Consider the following 21,602-nt stretch of genomic DNA (forward strand, 5'->3'; position numbering starts at 1 on the left):
CACTCAGGGCAACCTGTTTCAGTGCGTCACCACCCTCTGTGTGGAAAAACTTCCTCCTAATATCTAACCTAAACCTCCCCTGCCTCAGTTTAAAACCATTCTCCCTTGTACTAAACTGTTAGTGTTCATCTAATACTCATGGCAGAAAGATCATCCAATACACGTTTTGTGTTCTTTTGACTGTTTCAATAATCAATTGCACTGAAATGTCTTTTTTCTTCTTCGTCATAGCTAATTGGTTTTCTTCCCCCTTCACATATTTACTTTAATGTCAAGAAATCCCTCTGTACAGGCTTTTAGACTTTTTCACAGGGACTGTGAGCATAGATTCAGTGAATTTTCTCCAAAAAAAAGAAAAAAAATAGGAAAAAAGACAAAGTCACAGTAACTATATTAATAGAGGGCAGGAAATAGACAAAGTTAAGATAGAAGACTTAAGAATCCTGATAGATCAACATGTAAATCTGTATTTTGACCTGCTCTCCCTCCTTTCTGTTTTTAGTGGTAGAAAAGCTATTTGTGCTTAAAAAAAATCTTTTGTTCTGAAATGCTTGATGCGACTGTCTCAACTATTTAAGGGGATTAGTAGGATTCAGGATTTACTCAAAATCCTATAATAATGTAAAGGTGGTTTGTGTGTTCCTAGTTATGTGTCCTTGGAATTGTGACAATTTTTGCTGTTGTTTTTTCTGTTCTTTTGTGGCTAGAATTGTAGTCTTAACTGTGGTTTGTTTAATAATTGTAGAGAGACTGTCCCAGCTATTGAAGAAATTATTTGAAACCCAAGAATCTGGAGATCTCAATGAAGAATTGGTTAAAGCTGCTGCCAATGGAGATGTTGCTAAAGTGGAAGATCTGCTAAAGAGACCAGACGTGGATGTGAGTTACAGGGGGTCCTGTAATGCTAAAGGAATAGATATCCTTAGCCAATCAGTAGCGTGCCTGCAAAGAAGTAATACACTTTATTCCAGTGCATCATCTCCCATTTGTTTTCCTTTGAATTGTGCAGAGGGATATCTGAAAATACTGCTTAATACGCTGTTTCATTGGACAAGTATTGTTACGCTGTCTGCTGTGAATAAAAATGTCTTCAGTTCTATGTCTTCCAGAGTCAGGGCAGAGAGCTACTCTCACAATTAATGAAGGGTCTTTAGACTTCTTTTGTTTTTAGAGAATAGAAGGAAGGAGGGCAGGTTTGGATGGGTGGATTTGTTGTTGTTTTTTTTTTCCATTTTCATAAGGTAGATCACCTAATCTATTCTCTCAAATACTGTTTCCCAAATTGTTTAATCACATTACTATGTAATTAAACAGAAAATGTTTAAGGATTTGACTCAGGGAAAACATTACAAAGTCATAATCAGATTTTTTTTTCTCACTGCAACAGTAGATATTCTTGTAGGAAAAGGATTAATCTCCAATTCTGAGGGCTAATTTGTAGCTCCAGATTATACAAAGCATGGTATTTTGTTCAGATTGACTTCTGTTGTTGACATAAATTAGAAAATGAAGTAAAGTATAACTTAGAGCTGAGAGCAAATGTCATTGTGAGGCCTCTTTTCAAAAGCTTGCCTTTACAGAGGCCCAAAGGTAATCTATATATCTTTTTAGTTGAACAATCATTAAGGTCTTAATGTGTGCAATAAGTGCTTCTTCTTTCGTTCAATCTAGCTAATGCTATAAAAATAAGATAGAGTACACCTAGGAGGAGGTGATGTCAAAAAGGGAGCTTTCTAGAAACAGTTTGTCTGCTAGTCTTGTGTTGTGGTTCAGTAATATACTCTTGAAGTTTTCTAAGACACTTGCATGTATGCAGTGTCTTGTAGGGTTGTGTGCATCTTACAAATTATCTCAAAGTGTTAATTGCTTCCAGGTAAATGGACAGTGTGCTGGACACACAGCTATGCAAGCAGCTAGTCAGAATGGCCATGTGGACATTTTGAAGTTGCTTCTGAAACAGAATGTGGATGTAGAAGCAGAGGTAAATTAAATATTTCAAATATATATTTTTTGTACCCTTAAGTTTTAAACTTAGCTACGTGTATGAATAACATATTATTGCAGGAAAGCAACCCCAATAGATTTGTGAATTCTTCTGGTTTTATTTTAGCTTGCTCTACACGCAACCATATTTCTAATCTTTCTAACCTGTTTCTTACTGATGACAGGCTAACTGCTTTTGCTTTTTTTGATTGGTAGATAGCTATTAAAAAAGCAGAGTAATAAAAGGTGTAGAAAATTTTTTTTTTTTTTCGTGGTCTATAACCAGGTTGCAGAGAAGTGAATAGGACTGTCTTTTTATGCAGATTGCTTTTCTTGGACAGAATGTGGCAAAGTGTTGTGTGTTCAGTATAAGATGTGTTGCTTTGTATTTAAAAGCTAGTTATGCTGTGTTGATACAACTGATGAAATGGTACAGTCCTTGGTACTGAAATAATTTTCATATTCACGGGTACACCTTTGCTTTATAGAAGTTTTCTACTTAAATGGCAAAAATGACAAATTTGATGCAGTGCTTTGCTGTGGATTAACATCTGTGAAACGCCTTCATTTTAGAAGCAGTGCTTTCACTGCAGTTCACACCACGCACTGCTGTAAACTAGTCTGAGCTGCTGTTCATCTGTACTATGGGATCCAAGCTGCAGCATTAATCAAGTTATGGACTGATACTTTGGTGGTGTAAGGAAGGATTAGATGCATTGCAGAGGGAGGTTAAAGTGTTATCTACGCAGCTTTGAGATAAGACATCTTGTAATCATCTGGTAGAGTTGTTAGTGTTCCCATTATCACAGTCCTAAGAAGATTCTGTCAGTGTTGCCTCCTCTATGCTTACCTCAGCTTAATTCTAAGTTCAAGTGGCCTCTATTTTGTCAGATAAAAAATTGTTACTGACAGCTTAAGAGGCCTGCTATTAAATAGTAACAATATGTAGTAGCTTTTTAGTCCACTGAAATGAACGGGTATGAGTTGTTATGTTGACAGCACTGACAATATTATGTCTTTGGCATGTATAGAAGTACAGTGCTTTTAGTATTTTGTTTTTATATTGAAAATATTAGATTTATTTTGTCTTAGGAAGGATGCTTACCTAGTTGCTAGCTTTTTCTAGGTACACTAATAGCCTACTATCTAGAAATTACACAATGTAAGTTAGCTCCTAAGATTGCTAGTTCTTACAGTGAGCTAATAAAAGCTGTAAATCACTGCTCGTAAAAGTAGGAATTCCTTACATGAAGTTTTTATGAAATCATGGTTTTGTCTCAAAATTGAAGTATATTTAAACTGTAAAGTATTTAATAAATTAAGTGGGATTTCATCAGCAAGTATCTCAGTAAACTTTTGTAGACTGTAACTATGAAAAAGCAATTTACCACCTGCCTGTGAAACTGCCCTCAGAATTAAGTAAAACAATACTTGTCATGCTGATGGCTAAGTTTCATCTCATGCTGATCATTCTAACTAAATGAGGAATAGTGAAAAGTTGCATTTTCTGATCCTTTACCACAGTGAACAGACAACTTTGCTTCTGAATGTTTAATATTTTTCTATTGCCAAAACAAAATCGTGCAATTACATAGTGATATCTCACTGCGCACGTAAGTTTAGACAAGCAACTAGCTTATGGAAATTACTGTATCATTGAAATCTCTTATATGTGTTCCATTTTCTTTTTGCTTTTGTGTACTCTTGTTAATGTTGAAATCACTTGATTGGTATTTTCAGAGGTATCATAGAATATCCTGAGTTGGAAGGGACTTAAAGATCGTGAAGTCCAAGCCCTTGCTAGTACTTTTCGCCCTTATGGATGTTACAACAACCTTAACCAGCAAATTTATGACTTTCATCTAAACTGAGTGTGAAGTAATGAAACTGAGACAAACTGAATTGAATCAGAATTTTAGTGCTGTGAAGCTTCATTGTAGAATCAGAACTTGCATTTAATTTCAGCTTCAGTCCCAGATTTCCTTTGGAAACAATTTGTGAACTCAAAGTTAAGACATGATAAGCCCTAATATATATTAGCTTAATTATATGAGCAATTCTCTGGTCTTCTTCCATGATATGGAATTTGACAGTTCCTGGTTTACAGAACGGGTTATCCTTAGTTACAGGGTAGATGATGTATTGTGTTTTTGTTTTTGTTGACAGTGGTATAGCATTGAATATCATATAAAATGTATATTTCTATACACGAACAGATTCTTCATTCTCTATTAATCCTTTGTGGTTTGATCAGTTCTTTTATTAGTTCAGTAAACAATCTCAATTCCACTCAAATATCCCTTTTTTCTTCAAAGAAGTTTTCATGGTTCTGTTTAAATTCTTCTTGAAATGAAGTGTGGAATATATAGAATTAAACTAATGTTTCTACCTTAGGATAAAGATGGAGACAGGGCTGTCCATCACGCAGCCTTTGGCGATGAGGGTGCTGTGATAGAGGTTTTGCACCGAGGCAGCGCAGATCTGAACGCTCGCAACAAACGGAGGCAGACTCCACTTCATATTGCTGTCAACAAAGGTCATCTGCAAGTTGTGAAGACTTTACTGGACTTCGGCTGCCATCCTAGTCTCCAGGTAATGTAGATGTTAAATACCTAAAATGTGAATCTATTCTCCTTTCAGCATTTGAAGTGTGTGAACGCTGTGTATGGATAATAGAATAATTATGGAAAATAGGATGGAAAGGAGCAGACCTTGAGAAGTTATCTCTCCCATCTTCTACCCTAATGTGACCAGCTGTAATAGAAATGCTGTTACAGTGATTAGTTTTCTAAAAAGCTTGATAAAGGCACCTGATTTACTCAGGCCAGTTCATGTTAATTGATATTTTCACAGACTGTAGTTATCTGTGATTGTTAATTTTTTTCTCAAATTCTTGCTCTATCTAATCTGCAGCTGTTTGCAGCTTTGAATTTTTCTTTAGCTGTTGATACTGTGGAATGTTTCATTGAAAGAAACCTTCCCCCCCCCCCCAGAGTTGACCTATCATTAATACAACTGTTTAGCCAAATTCTCTTTTAAAGCTCAGACTTTTATCTGGTCATGATATATGGGGCCTCAAGTTCCATAATTACACAGGCAGTTTTATCTGTAATGAATGTGGTGGAAGCTGTGACATATGAGTGGAACCTCCTGTTGAGAAGGTAGAGGAGAAACCTGCTGTCAAATAAGCCAGCATCCATATTCTGCATGAGCTTAATGCAGTCTCGTGCAGTGAATTAGTAAAGCAAATCAGAAGAGGTTTGCAGTAGAAAGAAAAGGCAGTAATGTCCTGATAAAGTCAAGACACATTAATAATACATCTACCATCTTGCTTTGCCATAATGTCAAAAAGCAGTAAATTTTTCAGAACTGTATGTTCATGTAACAGAAGTAAAGCAAACTTAAAATTAGTGAATATATTGATTGTCTATTTGCTTTCACCTGGCTTCGTGTGTATGCTCTTGAGCTTGCTGAGGCTGAGCTGTCAGCCAGCTAGTGTTCATCCGTACACTCTTTAGTATTTGTTGAACTTTGGGTAAGTAAAGTCTTTCGTCTTGAGTTTAGTCAAGGGTGATAATATGCATCGTACAATGATCTGTGGGTAGGCAAAGTGAATATCTATGACTTGAAATAACAGAAATGTGTTTGGTTTGAAAAATTCAGTAGAATGGTGCTGTGGATCTCTACCTGGAAAATAGAACTCTCACTGAACATAATGAACTTTCAGATCGTGCAGGTCTGAACGCTAACTTGCAAATGTGAGTAGGTGACTGACTTGGTGGATTAGAGCACAGAATAGTCAGACTGAGGCATGACTGGAATTTAAGTGCCCATCACTCTTCTACTTAAGCCCATTCACTGTGTAAACAGAAGCATGTTAATTTGTAAGCAGTAAATTCAGCAAATACCATCAATTAGACTGGATAAAAGCTGCATAGTTAAATTCTAGCAAACTGGTTCAAGTATTTCCTTTATTTCACACTTTTTGTTTGTCAATTTGTGATTCTCACGGTAAAGATTTGAAAGATTTGTTTTCATATTACATTGTATTGCTAAAACGTTCAGTTCCTGTGTTTATCAGTTAGTAGTTGAGTCAGTGACAAAAGTCTTCCTGACTTATATGGTGTTAAAATTTTACTGGAAGCATATATCTGGAGAGTTTGCTTAGATAGCAGCAAATAAGCATAAATGGATGTGTTTTCTCACTGTTAATCATAGGACATTCCTTTCTAGCCCAACCATTTGGGTCCTTGAATAAGTAATGTACAAACTACTTCTAGGAATAAGTATTATTTCCCTTTATTTGGGGATATTTGAAGAATAAAATGACAAGCTAAAAATATAAATGATTTTGTCTTCAATTTAATTATGCAATGAAATCAGAGAAATATTTTCATTTTCCTTGTGTAATGTAATCCAGAATGAGCTATAAGAAGTTTAAAAGCTTAATATTGCTTGTGACGTTGGCCTTTGCTTCATGGAAAATGATGTGCTTCAGTTAAAATGACAGATGTGCCTAAATTCATTACTTGGTCTGCATTTTATTTTTGGTTCTCTTTAAGCTTTTATTTTATACCATCTTTTTGGCATTATCTTTTACGTAGTTAATTACTAACTCAGTCTTTGCCATCATCACTCAGAATTCCCTGCTTTCTCCCTGCCTGCCTAATCTCTGTTGTATTCTTCTTGTTGCTGACCTTCTGTTAGTCATAAATGTTAATTTGTGCATCTCATTAATCCAGATGTGAGATACAGAAGCTGATATCTATGCCAGTATGTCCAGTATTGTCACATGCAAGGCGTACTTAAACTCTGGTTGGGAGTTCTGGTAGCTGGGTAATCATAGAAAACTGGGAGCCCAGGGAGGGATTACCTACTCAAGTGTTTGCAAAACCAGAACGAGAGCAGAAGCACTGTGCTCTGAACTCTGCAATACAGCCACACTCCTAAAAACAAAGAGCTGTTTTGTGCAGTCAGTTTTTCCTCGTGATATTTACATGTTACTACTTCTTAATGTGGATGCATACAGAAACTGATGTCAGCTGTTCCCGGTTTCAGGATTCTGAAGGTGACACTCCGCTTCACGATGCAATAAGTAAAAAGCGTGACGACATCCTGGCTGTACTGTTAGAAGCTGGTGCAGATGTTACTATCACCAACAACAATGGCTTTAATGCTCTTCACCATGCTGCGCTAAGAGGAAACCCAAGGTAAAGATGTATTTTTAAAAACTTTCTCATTTGTGAGAAGAGGACAAGTGCATAGGAACGTAAAATCATGGTATTCTTTCAAAAGGTCCTTGAGCCTACACGTAATTGTGTTTCTTAAATTTTGATATTGCTTAGATAGGAGTTGTTTCTAATAGTAGAGTAGCCACAATTGGAACGAAACCACCAATCTGATGCATTCAGTGCTGTGTTGAGGCAACTCCGGATCTCTGTAAAAGTTTGCAAATAGGCTTTTACAAGGGAGAAGTGAAGTAGGATCTTACAGCATTTGTAAAAATGCTTCTGTTCTTCTTGAATGTTGGAACTGGGGAAGGGATTTGAGTTTTTAGAAACACTTGACTAATTTCTAAAGATACTGCGTCGTTATAAAGTGATAGGATTGTTGGGTTCAATTCCCTTTGTTAAAAGAAACATGGAATTTTGTTTCCTCAGAAGCATGTATAGAAGGAATTTCTTCTTTATGTAACAGGTTATTCTGAAGAAGTTAAATTTAAGGCATAATTTGTTTTGTGCATCTGTGTTGAATCCTCAGTTAAGATAGTTTTCCAAAAAATGATTGCGTGGGTAGAGCTTCATGGGAGAACTTGCTGGTTGCTTATTATGTTATGGATAAACTGATTTTCTTGAAGGCTGTTGTTGTAACAGGACTTTGGTGATACTGCATGGTGGAGAATTGTGTCTTCACATGAAGAGAGAAATGTGTATGATTATTTACTGCTAAATTCTGCTGCTTTTCAGCTGAGTGAAGCTGGATGAATAAGGGTGTATATTATGTATGGGAATAACATTTGGGTGAGTGTCTTAGCATATAGCTATTGAGGCTGATAGTCAAAAAGTAAATGAGTGTTTACATATGTAAAAGTAATGGAGTCGCTTGCTAAGTTGAAAGTTGTGGTTGGGAGCGTTGATGGGAACAAGAACTGTATTTACAGCTTTGTACAGTGCCTGTAATAGGTCTGTAAGAGAACGTTTTGAGGATACTGTGAAGGGAGCATATTTTTGGCATTCAAAGGCAGTTGTTTCACAAATGGGTGACTTACTCATTTAATGTGAACTCTCCATATTTACGTTAACAGTGTTAACCAGGAATACTGTGCGCAGTCTCCAGTTACCTGGATTGGATTCTTTTTAACTTCCTCTTCCGTGTTGCTTTCCTTAGGCTCTTGTCAGTTGGTTTGCATGAAAAACAATCTCAATATGAAATGCAAGGAAAGTGTATGGAAAAAGAGCTCTTCCTAGGGATACTGAAGATATTTCTGTGGGTGAATGTTTTAGGGGCTACAAGATTTTTCTTTGACAGAGAGATCAAAATTGGAGCTTGGCCTAGTTTGGTTTGACAGCTGGCAGAACGTGAGGCATAGTACTGCTTTCCCCAGAATCCTTTCTTCTTTCTGAAAGTTTTTACTTGAAGAATAGAAATGTTTCCAGTATAAGTGATTTGAACCTTGTAGATTTCCCTGCATATATGTTTTGACTAGCATCTGAAAAGGTTTGCTACGTAAAGCAGTTAGATATCTACTTTCTGGTTGCAGCTGTGCTCCTGTACCTCTGAAGCAGGTAGACAGTGAGAATCTTTTTTCCTACCATGGAAGTTGGTAGTTCCTTTTTTTTTTCCCCACAGAATTAGAAATTTTACACATTGACCTGGGAAGAAGTTAATGGAAATAAAAAAGATTTCAGAAAGATTTCTTTTGTACCACTCTTTCCACACATCATCCCCCACCTCCAGCCCCAATCATAATTATTTGATTCATTTGAGAGTTGAGTTCTACTTCCCTTAAGACTTGAATAATGATCATTTATTTCATTATGTTGATCTGTAGTTCTGCCACTGGCCTCTTTCTGGATGAAAACAGATTTTTTTTATATTTGTCACCTGTTCTTTCTAATCTGATAGAGAACAATATATACTACTAATCTGTTAAATGCACTGAGCACAAAATATTTAAAGTACTGTTAAAAATAATACTCTGAATTTTACCTTGGACCTGTTATGGATCACAAGCAGTATGTAATACATTCTGCTTGAAGCCTTACTTAAGCACTTACTTGTATTTCCTAATCTAAGCTTTCTAAGCTGGAGTTTGTGTGGCTTGAGGCTATGGTGCCTTATATGGAATAGACTGCACTAGACTCCCCTTAAGGTCAAATATATAAATATATAAATAATTGTTACACGAGTGTTTCATTTTTATTAAAAGTACCACGAACCCTTAAGCTGAGCAGACTTTGTCTCCTCAGTGTTAATGAGATTTTTTCAGAATAAAATTTGAGTATACTGTACAGATCACTTCTGTTTCCCACGTTTTCAACTTCTGGTTATGTTTGATCTATTCAGGTACCTGTGACTTTGAATTTTTCATCTGAAGATGAGACTGTGAAGTGTGGGTGTATTATATATCCATTGCCCCAGTTAGATGGAGATTTGCATTGTATCTTGTGAAGAGAGCTATTCACACTGCAGTCAGCATCCTAAATAGAGGCTGCTTTTGGAGCTGACTTCTCTTGGCACACATGTACTACCGAGTTCCTCAGACCATTCTGTTACATTTTAGGTTAAAGAAAAATACTGGGGTAAGATGCAGCTTTACACTGCTGTTCCATAGCAAGCAGCTTGTCATGTCTGTGTTCATATACTAGCAAATAGGAAATAGTGTTTCAAAATGGAATTGCAAATTTTCCCCGTAGTTGCTATATTATTTTTCATGCATCTGTCCTTCTTTTTAAACGTGCAGATGGTTTGAACTGGTTGGTAATGGAGTTTAACTGCTGTGCTCTGTGAGAGTTAGGATTTCAGCTGTTCTTAGCATCTCAGGAATTTGTGGTGCTTGGTCATGCAAGTCCTCCAAGAGACAAGGGCTGGAATAATCAGAGTTGTAAAATTATTTTCTGAAATAGTAAAAGCAATCTTTGCTTCCATGTTTGTTCTTCAGACAGCGTAGATTGAAGCTGAATGCTTCAAAATAAAAAATAAAAATTAAAAAAAAATGAAGGGCATGATCTTAAAACCATTTACTGAAGTATTATGTCAGAAAATGCTTTGAAAGAAGACTTTTGTTCACATTGGTGTCAAGAAGGAATATAATCTCCACGGGCAGACCTATAATTAGATAGCACATTAGCCTGTAGCTGCTGAGGTCAGTGACAAATTCGTCTTTAAATAGTAAATAATACACCCAGATAGCATTCAAGACAGCAAATACAGTTTCTGCCCTGGGGCGTTTCTTCCCTTGTACAATTTGTTGTTGTTGTTTTTTTTTTTTAAAGGAGAGAAAGGGGACAAAGGAAAGTGAGGGATAACAGAGGTGTCCAGGAAGTAGATGTGCTATTGCAAATACTGTTCACTTTGGATCTTTTTTCTAGGGGGTCAGTTCTGTTAAAAGTGAGCAGACTTGAGGAAAAGTACAGGAGACAATCAGTCGTTGGAAAATGTGTTTATTTTGCTATTTGCCTGTCTTCAAAAATGTTATAAGATCCATTTGCAACAAATATAGACATGATATTAAACACCAGTAGCTGTTTATTTACAGGTACAACCTTGAGATTTTTTGAAACAGAATTCACTATACTTCTTGTTACCTCCTGTCTTCTATGTGCCTGGAAAAAATTAACCCTCTCTGCAAAGGACTGCGTAATTATTCTGGCTTAGTGTCTAGCTTTAAATGTGTAAAAAATCCTGTAGTGATCAATGCATAGCTACAGCTGGTTGAAGGGGACCAAATCCATTGAAGAGGTGATTTGGTTCCATTTTACCAGCTTTAGCAAAGCATTGGAGTGCGGGAAGGTTATAATTTAATAACATTTTTAAGACCCTTTAGCATACGTGGGCTGTTCACAAAGAACTTGTGGCTTTTTCCTGTGTTACACGTTCTGCTTCTAGTCACTGCAACTTCAAATTCTTTAATTTAGAAGTGGCAAAATGGAAAGATATGTACAAGCGAGGCCTCATACGTACAGGTTTGTCTTTTCTTTGCCTATTTCCTTGAGTCTCAGCTCAAATTCTAGTTGCAGTTTAAACTGGTTTTGGTCTGCAATAATGAGAGTCGAGAGCTGTGACCAGAAACGGTGTGCTTTCAGGTTGTACTCACATAGGGTTCCTTTGCCTCTCAATGTTAAGCGTTACTGGAGAGAAGGTTTCATTTTGCCACCTCCCTACCCCCGTGGTTTTCTGGCAGGTTACCCTTTGCAGCTGCTTTAGTGCTGTACTTGGTTAGCACAAGTGTAAATGTCAAGTGCTTTCAATTCCATCACTATATCTCTGGTTAGTATTAACTTTTTAGGAATGATTACATAATATAGCAAGACAGATTTTTTTTTCTCCTACTTGATTGTATATATCAATGTTATATATCAGGAAAAATGCACTTTGTAAAAAAGGAATGATCTGGGATTTAATCTGATCTTTTTTTCTCCTAAACCAAGACTCCTTTAATACACTGCACATACTACCATAGCTTTTTATATGTTGTGTGCTGAGTTTGGTGGTGTTTTCTTTATTTTTTTCTTTATTTTTTAACGAGCTTTGACTGCAGTGGGAAATAGCAGACAAAAGTTAGTTGAAGTCATTCACTAATAATGACTGCGGCAAGTATAGTCTGCATCTGTTTGCTGCATGGTCTGATACTGGCGAGGAGATTTATGTAAATATATTCCCAACGCCATGCATGCTAATAGAAACATAGCAGGTGTGTCACTTGGACTTCAGCATTAAAGATGGTTATAAAATTAGTTTCTATTTTTACCAGTTATACAGGAACTGTTTTACAGATACAGCTGCTCAAGTGCGCTTTTGGATGCTAATACAGTTGCATGTACTGGCCATATCGGGACAAAAAACGGCCATGGAAAAAAAGCCGTGTAGCATTTGATAATGTCAGCATCTGTTATCCCTGTCAGTCACACAGTTGAAATGTTTGAGTTACAACTGTGTCAGCAGATGCCCAAAGTTCAACGTGTGCTCAGTTAAAAACCGAACAGCTGATCTAAGTGATGGATGTGACATTTCAGAGTGACTGGATATGTATTCTTAGAGCTACGCTAACATGAACTAGCAGGAAGCGGTGTCAACATATAATTTTAACTTCTGTGTCACTCAGAACTGTCATTTTGTTTCGGAACAGTGCTGCAATGTTACACAAAGCAGAGGAGAAATAACACGACATGATGACTTGTTACCAAAAACCTCTCTAAATGCATTTGAGATGTTAAAAAGTTTGAGTATGCAGTGGAGGCCAAATCAATTAGCGCAGAGGACGGGAACTCCTCAGTAGAACGACTGGATGCTTAGCAATTAACCTCTCTGTAAAGCTGGTGGTAATACCAGATTACTTCTGTGAGCATGATCAAGTTCAGTAGCATCACTCTGTTGAGAATAGCCACTATGGTGTGGTTGTTTCCCTCTATAAAGTAGGTTTTAATTGGGATTTAAAGATGCCATTGTCTTTATGCCACAATATCTGCTTATAAAAGAAACAGCTTCTTAAGAAATGTTAGCATTTCACTTTAGCAAACGGTTCTGATAAGAGAATGTTTTCTTCTGTGCGTTATTCTGTAGTTTCAGGTAATAAAAATAGCAGGCTATGTATAATAGTGATTTGAGATTTGAGTATTTTAAAAATAAGGTTCTCAATCTAAAATTGGTATGTTGCTTTTTGGTTTTGTTATTGTTTTTTTTTTTTTCCCCAGACATTTTAATAAGCACATGGATAGAGTTAGAATTCTTAATCTGGGACAAATGTGCCTGCTTATGAATGTATCATCTAACTGCTCTTAGAAGGCTGCTTTATGAGTAGAATTGCTGTACTGGTTAGCTGAGAGTATTCCTCAGATTCTCCCTATTCCTGAATTTACTATTGAGCCTCTTAGCTTAGGGGTGGTATGCATCCGCTTATTTTAATTAATTCTGCTTGTAGAACTTGAAACTGTTGTGGGACTTCTTTCTAGAGTAGGTCGTAACATTTGCAGTGTGTTACAGAATGTTTACATGGCCTATTTTCTTAAATCCCGTTCTAAAGTAAATTCAGTTAATTTGAAAATGATACGTAAGGTACCTTAGGTAAGTAGTATTTGCCATTTGTGTTTCCCTTTAGGAATCTGTCAATAGCTTTAATCTGCTGACTAGCAACCGGGGCCTAGAAATCTCTGTATTGTCACTTTCTGTGCATAAGCCAGACACAGCAGTTTGTACCGAAGAGCTCAGTGAGCAGAGTAAATGCTGATTTGGAGAAAATTCTAACTTAAATGTTATATACTAAATGCTAGATGTCATTGTACTTAATGTACTTCTGTATATCCTTTTCTCTAAGTCACAACCTTAATTTCTCAAGTGTTTCTGCTTGCGTCCTCGTCGCAGTCTGTAAGTTGTTAAATATTCTGTGGTAGATGCAAATTTAAAAGGTGCCATTGTAAGTATACAGAACTGGCTGCAATCAGTAAAACAATGGCTCGGTTAAATGAGATGCGTTTTGGTAATGGGGCTTTTAGAGTTTGTTTAGGATCTATTGTAGGAGGTGTACTGTAATCATAACTTTTGCAGATCCGAATTAGCATGTTGAACTGTTTGTTCCCAGCCTCACTGTGGGTTTCGTGTTTACAGCTGATGTTCTGTTTGTAATCCAAGAAAAACTTTCTCAACCCACATATATAGTCCCTTAATTTAATGCTTTGTGAGTTGTTGCTAATACGTATGTGTTATTTAGGCAATACCAGCTGACCCTTAGCCAGTTAACTTGTCACTTGAATGTCATTCAAATGTGGGGAAGCACACTCTTCCCAACAGCTGTTAGTTTCCTCTTACTGGTCGTTCTGTGCCTGCCAAAAATACATACTTCTTTACATTCCATAGCATTGTATGTTCATATGGGTACATAAAGAAGTATGTGCTCTGAGCAGGTACATGTAGAGTTGCTCAGCTACCTGTCAGATGAACCTGAAAAGCACTTTGCTGCTTACCGTTTCTTTCATTAAGTAAAATTCAGGGCTGAGATTTCTTTGGGAGAACAACGTTACGGTTAACTGATGATAGAAACCCCATCTTATTGATCTAACTGAACTGAACAATGCAATTTACCTGCACAGTGGCTTAAAGCCAGTTACAGCTCATTGCTCTGATGGTACTGACACGAGAAGTGCTTATCCAGGCTTCTGCTCTTCTGAGCGACCAGAGTTGAATGGAGACTTGAATCACTGGTAATTTTGCAGGATGTGTTCTTGGGATTCGGAGTTGTATTCCCCTGCAAAAGTGGCAGCTTTCTCTGAGGTCTTCAGGCATACTTCCACGTGTGCTTCATGTAGGATCCTGGAGGGAACCACAAGCTCATCCAATACAGCAGTTAGAAACTTCCTTACCCTCCCCAGCCCCACCTCCCTGCTTCATACACCCCGTGTTCTGCAAACTCATTGCAGGTTTCTGCTGTAGTTGAGAGCAGTCTTAAAAAGTGGATGCACATGCCAGTGGTGATCCTGCTTATCACAGGCATAATGGCATGGAGTTCAGCAAACAGCCTCTAACTGCTGCGACAGGGTTTGGATTGTCAGGCCCAAGGTCACATGTGACAGCTAATTCCTATTCAACACTGCCACAGAACAGGGTTGGTCTTTTCTTTTTTTTCCCCCCTAAATTGGCACTCACCTGCTTCAGTCAAAATGCTGTTCATGCTTTAAATATTACGAAATTTAAAAGCCCAATAATCCCAGCCAATACATTTGATCAGACTCTGCTAAGTCTGGGATGGAAGTTAAACATTTAGGTGTATTGGAGGAGTTTGGCTCCGCAGACACTGCTTGGGGCTGCTTAAGTTGTGGTTCAGGGGTTCACTGGGGAGGGTTACTGTGAGGAGTAAGCTTTCTTTTTCCAGTGTTAGAAGGTAAGTGGCGTGACAGTTAGTAAATGTCCTAGTGATAAGGCAGGCCGAGAGCAGAGGTAGTACGGATTCCTGCAGTTCATGGCAGAGCCCTGGTGCAGCTGGCAGAGAGCAAATCAGCATGTGGCACTGAGAGCAGCAATGCAGCAGCATCCTAGTGCTGTAAGTAGGTTGTTCCCTGTGTAGCTTCAGAGCTCTGCCCAGCCGTGCCGGTGGCTTTTTGTGTGGTTGGTGGTCCTTTAGTTGTGGTTTGCATAGGAAAACAGGAGTGTGTCAGTGAAACTAACGCTCACTGTGTGCTGAGCAGTTAATGGCATTGCGGTATCTGAGTTGATCTTCTCTAGCAGGAATTCTGCCTGTCTGACAAGTTGGGCTTTCCTGCTAGGAATTTGGGACTTGTGTTGTTTTCTTTCTGCCTGCTCTTTACACCACCAATGCGTGATACTCCACCACACTCAAACCAAGCTGCTCCCAGAGCAGAGGGATTAATCACAACTTAAAAAAACAAAAACAAAAACAAAAAAAAAAAAACAAAACAAAAAAGCCCATCTAGTAAATAAGTCACACATGCAGAAAGTCATAGGCATCCTTAAACGTGCAGAACACGGCAGGCGGCGTGGCGGTGCGTTACCTGAGCTCAGGGTCATGCAGGCTGGCAGCGGTGCGGCCAGGGCCCAGCAGCTGCCATCTCACACACACCAGCTCCTCGGGCCGGGCCGGGCCTGCAGAGTGCCGAGAGGTGCGGGGCCGGCGGCACCTGCTGCCTGCGGTGGGGTGGTGTAGAGATGGTACCTCACGGCTGCTGGGCTGGGAGCTAAGAGTCCAAGGATGGGTGCTGGCAAGCCATGAGGAGGTGGGCTTAGATGAAGGTAATCACAGGCAAAAAGGAGGGGGGGGGGGGGGAAGGAAGCCCAAAAAGAAAATCAGCCCCCCCCAAAAAAAAAGTTGGGAGTCTCTTCAGAAAAAAATAAAAAAAGAAAACAAAAACAAAAAGAAAGGCAGCGATCGTCTCCCCCCTCCCCGCAGTGGTGGTTCCTCCTGGCTCCAGCGGCCGAGCCCCGCATCCTCCCGTGCCCGAGCTGCGCTCCCGGGGCGCGCCGCCGCCGCAGCTCCGCGCCGCCGGAGCCCTCCTTCCTTCCGTCCGCAGAGGTCAGCGCCCCGCCGCCCGCACTGCCGCTCGCGGGCCGCAGCCCCGCCGCCGGGCTTTATAGGCGGCTAAGCATTTGAAACACGCACAGCCGGGCCGCCCGGCTCCCCCGCGCCTCGCTCTTCCCTGACCATATTTAGTCAACCCTCGCAAAAAATAGCCTCCCAGCTGCCGATTGTCGATCCGGGCGCTCTCCCGCGCTCCGCCTATCGATTGAGCGGCCTGCGGGTCCGCTGCGCCCGGGGGAGTTCCGCGCCGGGGGAGATCCGCGCTTCCCGCCCCGCCCGAGGGCAGCGGGACCCCGCGTGTGGCGGCCTGAGGGGACCGGCCGGGGGGTGCGGTGCGGGAGGAGAGCCCGGAGGGCAGCGCGTTCCTGTAATACAGCGCTGCGGTGTTCGGTAGTCCCGCAGTGTTCTGTGCTAAACTAGGAAACGGGTTTGGTAAAATAAATGGGAGCGTGAGGTGGGCGCTGCCGTTCTGTGGAAAAAGATCTGAAGGAAAGAGAGCAATTCAACCCTGAACAGCCCGCTCCGTCAGTCTGATCTTTGTGCGTGCAGAACTGGCCTTTAACAGCACCAATGCAACACATGCAGAATAGAAAAAGGGTGTTTTTCATCTCTGTGTGAATATCTGCAGCATTATTCTCTGAAGCGAATAAAGTAACTGACATATTTGGGCTCTGTACTCTGTCATATGTTTCAGGATTTTATTGTTCACACAGCAGTCTTTACATTCCCTGAGAGCAGGAGTGAAAGTGCCGATGAGTTTCTCTCTAAAGCTAACCATCTCTGTGAGCGCTGACGTAGTTGGTACGTACTCATCCATGTCAGCTCAGCACCTGAGGTGGGCCCTGGAGGGACACTCTTGGATCACGGTTTGCTCATTTTCTCCCCTTTAGTTTCACGTTTATTGAAATGAAGTTCTCAAGTGCTGAGAGCTGATTGCCAATACTGAAACGTAAAAGGAGGAAGCAGCCTACTTGCTTAAACTCATGCTGAGCGGTCCAGTGGTTATGAAGTGCTGAACTCTGGTTGTGCGCTACTCAGTAACGCCGCTCCCAGGTGCTGCTCCTCGTGTCACTTGTTCTGGGATGCTCCTTCCCCTGCTCTCAGCACAGCTGTCTGTGAGCTGCTGTGAGCTGGAGCAGAGGGCTGCCTGGCCTGGGGCTGCGTGCTGACGTGCGCTGCAGATCAGAGTGTTGCCAAAAATAGCGCTGTCCCGCTCCTGTGTTACTTCTTGCACTGGGTTGGTACAAATACTTCTTTTGGCTCCCAGTGAGCAGGGCCACAGTAGTACTCTGCAGTAGAAATAACCCAACAGAAAGAGGTCATTCTTTGTAGGTGCCGTGGTGGGAACTTCTTTTATTATATTTTTGAACAAACGTGGTCAGAGGATAAGATTAGGTTACATTAAGTGAAATGTAGTCTTGCTGCTTTTGTGTTTTAAAATATATGTAATACATACTTTATGTGTATAAATATATAAAATATACGTAATGCATACATGACTTTGCAATGGCAACTGTCTTTAAATCTGTTCCATTAACTGTTGCAGATATAAGAGGAAGCAGGTGAACAGGTTTGGCTGAGCAGGGCTGGGGATGAGGGGAGGATCGCGTGAGGAAGGCATGTCACACTGTAACACTGGAAAGCTGACCTGAGAGAGGAGAATGACAGTAGAGTAGAGAAACTTGTAATAGAGTGCACTGAAACATTATTACAACCCCTAGAGATAAGGTTTCCTGATCGGTTTGTGCTGAACTAAGGCTTTGCTCATGGGAAGGGCAGTCTGCCCTCCCTCCAGCTCCAGATCCAGTGCTTCCTTATTCGTACTGCTCACGGTGGCTGTGAAGTTGCAGCGTAGCCTGGTTGAGCTCACTGATCTGACTGAAAGTGAGCGTACCTAGTCTGCAGTCTGGCAGGTCGTTTCAGTGACTGTCTATGCAGCCAACATAATGCTTGCATTGGCAGAGTAGGGGAAAGTGGGACAGTGTCTTTTGATAGCAACTCAAGTTAAATGTGCTTAAGCAGATGTGTAGTCTCTTTTTTTTTTTACTTCAACGTATGTATCTGTTCGCTATCAAAACAAACGTAAAGCAACCAACCTTCCCTTTTATCATGCCACGTGCAGTCAAATTGCAGTCGGTAGCAGAGAATCTTCTGCCTAGTTTTTCTTTAAACAGGACAGAAGGATGGGTTTGCAGTTAAGAATGTTAAACCTCAAATCTTTTCTATGCAGCAGTGTGGTAGTTTCATCTTCCTTGTAAGTACCTTTTACCTGGTAGGTTTTACAAATAAAGCCTTTACTGTATGCAGCGTTCTAAGGTAATGCTCCCAAAATCATAGAACCATAGAACATCCCAAGTTGGGAGGGACCCACAAGGATAATAGAGTCCAGTTCCTGGCTCTGCATAGGACCACCCAAAATTCAAACTGTGTCTGAAAGTGTTGTAAGCAGCTGTAAAAATTCTCTAAGAAGAAATGCACAGGGAAAAAAATTCTGTAGGTCAATAATGAATACTGTACGTTTAAGCCATTGGTCGTGACACTGATGACTGCTTTGTCAGAAAATTCATGCTATTGAGTTTGTGTTCTGATACCCTTCGTTATTTAAATATGTGTATGTTAAGCCATGATTCCAGAATCTCTGAATAAAAATGATAATAATAAAAAAAACAACACTCAAAAAGCATGTTTGAATGGCAAGGTCAAATTAAAGCTGTAACAGAATATAAGCGGGTGTTTCTTGTACCAAGTCACTACCAGCTGTTGGAGCCTAGACAATGATGGCTGTATGGGGAGGATAAGTCAGACCAGAAGGTGGCAGCTCCAGAGAGAACATGAGTTCTGGTGGGCTTTATGAGTTACCATGCCCCAGCAATTGTGCCAGGGAAGCGTCACGCACCTTGATTTGTGCCCCTGCTTAAACTTTCTCGTTCCTCTTCTCACTGAGCAGCTGTTGAGCTCCTGTGAAAAATGAACCCCCTTCATCCACTTCAGTGCTCTGCAGAAAATTTTCTCTAGAAGCTTCACCAAAGTTTTACTTGCCCGAGACCATCCGACTGAAAAAGGTCTAAGATCTTTATCAGCTTCCTGCTGATCTGCAAGTCATAGTGTGGCTTAGGTGGGGAGGGACCTTAGAGAACATCTACTTCCAACCCCCCCCTACAGTAGACCAGCTAATGACAAAGCTTTTCTGTCACAAAACAAACAAGAATAGCAGTTAGCATAGCAGTGGCACAAATTTAGTGTTCTAATGAGGCTTTTAGACATTTATCAATAATCTTCGAAGCTATTCAATTAGCCATGTAATCTGTAACAGCTGAATAAACTGCAGATGATTATGGTCTGAAGCTGATTTCGTAGTTGCTCTTAGATTTGCTGATTTCTTAACCTTTTTAATACAATGACAGTGAAAGTAATCTGTATTCTGTTTTAATGTATGCAAAAGGAAAGCAGGTTTTCAGGACAACGTTGATGTTACGATCCTGAAAACAGCAGTGCAATTCAGCTTCCTCATTAATACTTTGTGTGGATTGGTGAATTAGGAATTGCTGTGTAATTGGCATGCAACATTAATTCACTGAGATGACTTTTTATGGTACAGTGCATGCTTGTTTCAGTGAGTGCTGTTCTGAATGATAGCCACTTAGCCAAGTTGTCAACATTTTGGCAGCAGCTCTAGAAAATTCTGATAAATAGAATAGCAGTAGCAGGAAAGCCTGCAACGCGAAGAACAGAGTTTTGTGCACTGAAAGAAGCTGCCTCTCTGCTAGTGGGAAGGAGCCTGCAGCCACTGAACTTCTTACGTAGAGGAGTTTCCCATTTGTGGTGCATTAATAGCTTGCTAATTTCTAAGGTGTCGTGTCCATGAAACCGTGCTTCCATCCTGCTGCATAGTAACAGTCTGGATCAAGGAGAAGTGTGTGGTCTCTAACTTGCCCAGGCGGAAGAAACTAAGTATTACTTACTCTCCCTCTAAGGGCTCACTGGGAGAAGTAATATACATGTCTATGATACACAGAAGTTATCTGTTTGTTTTATTGCCCTGTTGGTTTTTTCAGTTTTGTAGAAGTATACAGATGAGCTGTCTAGTAAGCATTTGCATAAAAGTAAGGTATGGTCGTAACCCTTCAATGTTTAATAGTCAAACTTCAGAAGGAAATCTCAATGGTCTTTAACTGCAAACTAAGTAGGAAAAGAACTGAAAGCAGAACTGGTGAGGTTTGTGCTCTCACAAATATTAGGATGAGTGAATGTTTTAATAGCCTACAAAATACTGTGTCTGTCCATCTTAAAATTTTCTCTCAGACCTGAAGTGTTAAAGAAATACTAATAGTAGTGTTTCTGAGGCATACTCACTCTGTGGTGCATCTGTTAAAGTATGTGAGTGTGCTTTCAATGTTATTTTGTTTTGTTTAAATCTGTTGAGCTGGCAGCTCCTTATTTTCTTGCAGAAGACAAGGACGTAGAATACAATCTGAGTTGGTTAGGGTCATTCCCTGCACAGTGACCAGAGCTTTGGAAGTAAGCCAACTATATTTAAAGAGCAGCTTCTCTGAGTTGTTGTGCCTCGCCACGGCATTCCTGAAGGTGTAGTTGCAGCTGGGAGGATTTCTTCACCTCGTTTTTCTTCTTAGTCCTTTGTTGCCCCATGGTTTATAGGTCACTCCCAGTATTCATGTTACCTCTTTCTTTCCGTCATAAGGAATTTTCATGTTATTTCTGTGTGCTTTTCAGGTGATCCGCAGTGAGTACTCCAGAGCTTTGTTGTGGCTTGTAGAAGCACTGAGCCTTGCAGTAGAGAATAAAGAGAGTACGGGCTGTGATTCCTTGTGGAGAAAGCAGAGGAATGGGCTGCTGTCCCTCTTGGCCTCACGTGCTCCTGAGGCATGCCCTGTATCAGCTCAGCTTTCTGAAGAGCTGATGGTGTGGCCAGGCACACTGTGCAGTTGTCAGCTAGGTGTGACGTGAACCACAGTGCTCTGGGTTTGCTCTCTCTGGGACAGCCAGAAACTGTTGACGTGTTTCTAACCAGTGATGTGTTTATATCTGGGGTTCGGATAGGCATCATTTCATTGCAAAATAAATAACAGTTACAGGGCAACTAATATCCCTGTGCTTTGCTACATTTCATAATGTTTTGGTACCTCCTGTCTCAGTAGATGAAGTACTTAATTTTTGAAACACCTGTGTAAGTGAATCTTTCAAAGCATAGTGGTTTTTTTTTTCCCCTCAAATACTGCAGTTTTTTTTTACTAACATGTGACAGAACTGTAGACGAGATGAACAGAAGCCAAGCAGTGGTTCAGAGTGTGCAGTGTACGATCTGTTAAGTGCTGTGGTCTCAGTTTGCTGTGTTAGAAGTGACGTGAACAGTGAG

At 40.1% G+C, this 21,602-nt stretch overlaps 1 protein-coding gene, 1 long non-coding RNA gene and 2 other non-coding genes across 6 annotated transcripts in view; 1 reads left to right on the forward strand and 3 right to left on the reverse strand.

The window, feature by feature from the left end:
* The window catches only part of MIB1 (mindbomb E3 ubiquitin protein ligase 1), a 73,155-nt gene that overhangs the window by 27,059 nt on the left and 24,494 nt on the right, over positions 1-21,602 (forward strand). For all 3 annotated transcript variants that reach the window (XM_419157.8, XM_004939769.5, XM_004939770.5), the window contains exons 9-12: positions 746-879; positions 1,874-1,981; positions 4,378-4,575; positions 7,042-7,193. In XM_419157.8, the coding sequence (XP_419157.4) occupies positions 746-879; positions 1,874-1,981; positions 4,378-4,575; positions 7,042-7,193 (592 nt within the window). The remainder of the gene's footprint in view (positions 1-745; positions 880-1,873; positions 1,982-4,377; positions 4,576-7,041; positions 7,194-21,602) is intronic.
* On the reverse strand, positions 10,631-16,252 carry LOC121111953. The gene is made up of 2 exons (XR_005855355.2): positions 15,705-16,252; positions 10,631-14,508 (listed from the first exon to the last, which is right to left on the reverse strand). It is a non-coding gene; the product is annotated as an uncharacterized LOC121111953 (long non-coding RNA).
* Positions 10,897-10,983, reverse strand: MIR133A1 (microRNA 133a-1). The gene has a single exon (NR_031419.1). It is a non-coding gene; the product is annotated as a microRNA 133a-1 (primary transcript).
* MIR1-2 (microRNA 1-2) lies at positions 14,020-14,104 on the reverse strand. Its single transcript, NR_031420.1, has one exon. It is a non-coding gene; the product is annotated as a microRNA 1-2 (primary transcript).

Source organism: Gallus gallus, chromosome 2 (assembly GCF_016699485.2).
Source record: "Gallus gallus isolate bGalGal1 chromosome 2, bGalGal1.mat.broiler.GRCg7b, whole genome shotgun sequence".
Classification (NCBI taxonomy): domain Eukaryota; kingdom Metazoa; phylum Chordata; class Aves; order Galliformes; family Phasianidae; genus Gallus; species Gallus gallus.